Source organism: Vanessa tameamea, chromosome W (assembly GCF_037043105.1).
Source record: "Vanessa tameamea isolate UH-Manoa-2023 chromosome W, ilVanTame1 primary haplotype, whole genome shotgun sequence".
NCBI lineage: Eukaryota > Metazoa > Arthropoda > Insecta > Lepidoptera > Nymphalidae > Vanessa > Vanessa tameamea.
Window position 1 is genome coordinate 2,035,396 of NC_087340.1, and position 4,992 is coordinate 2,040,387.

Below are 4,992 nucleotides of genomic sequence, written 5' to 3' on the forward strand. Positions count from 1 at the left end.
GTTACATTTTTTTGACCTGGATCATAAGAAGTTCTCAATGGCCAAAAAATGACATCCGTTAGATAAAAATAACAGTCACTAATATGATCCTTAGGTTCTCGCCAAATCATAGGTTGACCAAAAGAAATCTTTGTTGGGATCCCATTGAACCCGTTTATCAAATTCTTGTGACATGAGTATAAGTATGAGATATGATAACCAATATTTGTACGATCGTACGATAATATTATCGTGCATATTTATGCACGATAATATTTCGTAATCAAAGACGTTATACGTTTTTTTTGACTCTTTGGAGAATATAAAACGCAAATAAAACAGAATAAATCCGGAGAATTAACAAAAAAGCGTGGCATGGTGAAAGAACTAAATTTATACTAACACTACAAAATATTATTTTGATCGTATGTAAGAAAAATTTAGAACTACCCTCCTAAATTGATAAAAAAAGTGATTTAAAAAGAAATTTGGAAATCTCCTATTCTATACGTGATTAAAATAAATTATTATTTTTCTGATATCACTCACATCGATGAAGTACTTGTGTAAACATCAGTTAATACCTGTGCCGATTAAAATTAATAAAATAAAATAGTTCTAATAGCTTTTAGTGTAAAATCTGCAATTGACTATAGTGCCTATAATTAGTTTAACCATAATTCATATCAATCGTGTCCAAAAAGTGCAGTTTTGTACCTAAAACTATCTTCCAAAGTTGCTGTTATTAAGTGCTAGTGGAACAAAGTTATTTAACACCACCCACTTAGCACTGATTATTATTTGCTGCAAAGCTTAAGTACTCTACTGAACAACATTTTCGACCTACATACCATCTGCACAAATAGCAGCACGGAAGTGAGTGTGACTTAAATTCATGGACATCGAGGGGTACCAAGATCAAATCCTGAATACACTTCTTTTTTTTTTTTTTTATTTATTTATTTATTTTTATAAGTATGGTTGTGTGCTGCACATGTAACAATAGTTTACTTGTAACTCAGAAGAGAGTTAAATGTTCAAATACATCATGTAACCGTCATTTTCATGCGGACTGTATTAAGTTCAATGAGGCACAATCGAGCCGAGCTAAATGGGTTTGCCCAATCTGTCTAGGGCCGAAATCAAAAACATGGAATAAAAACTCTCCTTCCGATCAAAGCAAGAGTATTAAAGAATCTGAAAAAGATTCACCAGTTTCCTTAGTAAGTAACATAGACTCCCAAGATGCTATTCTTCAAGAAATTCGAAATCTTCGTAGAGAAATGAATGAAAAATTTGAATACCAACAATTAAGCCTAAACGATTTCAATACGAAATTAAGTGAGATTCGCGGTGAAGTGCGAGATTTAAACTCCAAATTTTCTATAATGCGAAAGGAGTTAGATCAAGTAACTAATACAGTGCAGTTTTTATCTGATAATTTTGACGAACAACAACTCATTAATGATCGTTACAAAACAGATATCTCTCAATTAAAAACAGAAAGCACATCTCAACGTGCGCAACTTAACGAAGTCGCCAGCCTTATGGAACAGCTTGAGCAGCGTGCTCGTGACTGTAATATTGAAATACAGTGTGTTCCGGAGCATAAGTCTGAAAACCTGCTTACTATTGTGAAACAACTCACTAAAGTCGTTTCGTGTGATATAGCTGACAGTGATATTAAAGAATTCCACCGCGTTGCTAAGGTTGATTCTGACTCGAAGCGCTCTCGTAATATCATAGTCAAATTAACCAGCCCGCGCGTCCATGATACTATACTTGCAGCGGTAAAAATTTTCAACAAAAAGAATGAAAACGACAAACTCAATTCGACTCATTTAGGCATCGCAGGTGATAAGCAACCAATATACGTCAGTGAACATTTGTCCCCAATGAATAAGAAACTTCATGCAGCCACGAGACTCGTCGCAAAAGAGAAGAAATACGAATTTGTCTGGATCCGAAAAAGCCGCATTTATATTCGTAAAAATAAGCATTCACCTGCAATTTTAATAAGAAATACCGATTTTTTAAATAGTCTAAAGTAATTTTATGGTTATATTATTGTACTTATTTATTTATTTTTTTTACCTGAGTTAGCATTTATTGTGTTTTTTAGTTTTAAAATTCAATATTAAATTTTTTTATCAAAATGTGAGGGGCCTGCGGACCAAGACTGAAGACCTCTATTTATCTGTTCTCTGCTGTGATTATGATGTCATTATTCTTACGGAAACTTGGCTGAATGATACAGTATTTGATCATGAATTATTTGACACTCGATATTCAGTATTTAGGCGCGATCGTAGTACAACTTCATCTTATTTGAAAGATGGTGTTGGTGTTGTAATTGCCATACACAAAAAGTTTGAGAGTCTGAGAAAAAACACTTGGGAATCTGTATGTGAAGATCTTGGGGTTTCATTTAAAATAGGTCAAAGTACTCAAATTCATATTTGTGGTGTCTATATTCCACCTCCAGTAAAGGAGTTGGAACTTAATTACTTTCTTAAAAATACTGCACAAGTTATTAACTTTAACACAGAAGACGGCACAATAAACGTGGTGATAGGGGATTTCAATTTGAGCAATATTGTCTGGGAATATAGCACTTACAGTCGTAGTCTAATACCTGTACGTACAAACAATAATGTGGATTCTTTATTTATTGACATAATATTTTTTTGCAACCTACATCAATGCAACTCAATTTCTAATTATAACGAAAGAATTCTCGACCTAGTACTTAGCTCACATCCATCTTTTCTTACGGTATCTGAAGAAAAACCCTTAGTTCCGCTTGATTGTCATCACCCAGCCTTATTAATAGACCTACAGTATTCTACTCAAAAACACTATCTTAAAAGTAACACTGAACCTAAATATAATTTTGCTTTTTGCGACTATAATACTGTTATTGAGGAACTTTCAAACATTGATTGGGCACATTTATGGAAAAATTGTAGCTCTGTAGATGAAATGACAGAAGTTTTTTATGAAACTTTACTAAATGTTATTTACAAAAATACCCCAAAATCCAAACCCCGGGATGGCAAGCATCCCATATGGTATTCACGTTCTCTAATACGTACTCTTAAGGAAAAATCAAAATATCATAAAGTATTCAAGAAGTATAAAAATCCTATGGATAAATACACTTATGATCTCCTAAGAGATCGCTCAAACGAAATGATATTTGAATGCTATGATTTCTTCAAAAAAAAAAAATATCAGACCATATTCGTAACAACCCTAAATACTTTTGGAAATATTTTAGAGACAGAAAATGCAATTCTAAGTCGATTCCCAATCAAATGATATTAAATGATAAAAAAGCTACAGGAGGACAGGAAATATGTAATCTTTTTTCCTATAATTTTCAGTCGATCTATGATACCACACATAAGTTACCACCTTTCAACCCAAAATATTTAACTAGTATTAAATGTACTAATAACACATACGCCAAATGTTCTGTAACAGACCATGAGGTTAAAACACAGCTTCTATCCTTAAATTGCAATAAAGGGGCGGGACCCGATCTAATACCACCTATATTTATTAAAAATTGTGCTAAAGTTTTAGTTAACCCCCTTACAACCATATATAATAAATCACTTCAATCGGGAATATTCCCAGCTAAATGGAAAGTTGCTTATATAACGCCAATTCATAAGTCTGGAGACATTAATAATTATATCAATAATAATAATTATATATATATATATATTATACTATCTACTTTTGGGAAAGTTTTTGAGTCACTAATTCAAAAAAAGATGTATTCTCATTTAAAACCCTACTTTGATTCATACCAGGATGGCTTTTGTCCACATAAATCCACAACATCTAATCTAGTTAGTTACATATCCGATATTTCTGAAGCTGTGGATAAGAATAATGAGGTACATGCTATATATCTGGATTTTAAAAAAGCGTTCGACTTAGTCCACCACGACATTCTTTTAACCAAATTGGAATGTATGGGTATTCATGGTTCCTTGTTACGTTGGTGTGAGTCATACATAAAAAATCGATCCCAATTAGTTGCCATTAATGGTTTTAAATCTTTCGAATATAAAATACCCTCTGGTGTACCGCAAGGATCACACTTAGGACCTTTGTTTTTCCTTGTTTTCATTAATGATGTTGGAAAAGTACTTAAATCCAAATATCAAATATTCGCAGACGATTTAAAAATATACAGGGAAATTAAATCACCAGAGGATATCGAAATCCTTCAAAGTGACATCGACAACCTTGTTTGTTGGTGTCTTGCAAATCGTATGACTCTAAATAAGGATAAATGTGGTCATATTAAATTTAGTAGAAAACGAAAACTACTAAAACACACTTACTACATCGACGGTACGCCCCTTACGGAATCAACGAGTGTTAGGGATCTCGGGGTGAAAATAGATAACACCTTAAGCTTTAGAGATCACATTGATTCCATCATATCAAAAGCCTCGCAAGTATCTGGTCTGGTGTTAAGATTAATGAAAATCTTTAAGGATCCAAGCTTGACAATATTAGTATACAATAGTATAATAAGGAGTATCCTAGAATATTGTTCAGTTGCTTGGAGTCCTGGGTATGAGGTGCACTCTGATAGAATAGAACGTGTACAAAAACGTTTTCTATATTACTTAGCGTACACAGATCTAAATGCTAAGAATTTTAACTCTTACGACGCACGCCTAATTAATTATAAAGTGCAAACTCTTAAATATAGAAGAGAAGCTGCCGACTTTCTTTTTTTATACAAATTACTGCATGGATATATTGATGCACCTGAGCTACTTGCTAAAATTAGTTTCTACATTCCGCGTCAAGGTAGCCGTTTACAAAATCGTAAAACATTTAGCCTGCCTGATGTCAAATCAAATCTTGGTCAACATTCGCCAATTTACCGTATTTGCTCGCTTGCGAATTGTAGTCGTCAACACCTAGATGTCTTCAGTGAATCTGTTGGTTCTCTTAAAAATAAACTTAAAACAAAATCACATT

General features: G+C 33.1%; 1 protein-coding gene across 1 annotated transcript; it reads left to right on the top strand.

Moving 5' to 3' along the window:
- Window positions 1-1,367: 1,367 nt before the first annotated feature.
- LOC135194593 (uncharacterized) lies at window positions 1,368-2,030 on the top strand. The gene has a single exon (XM_064220206.1). It carries the CDS (start codon window positions 1,368-1,370, stop codon window positions 2,028-2,030), a length of 663 nt encoding a protein of 220 aa, XP_064076276.1.
- Window positions 2,031-4,992: the final 2,962 nt, after the last annotated feature.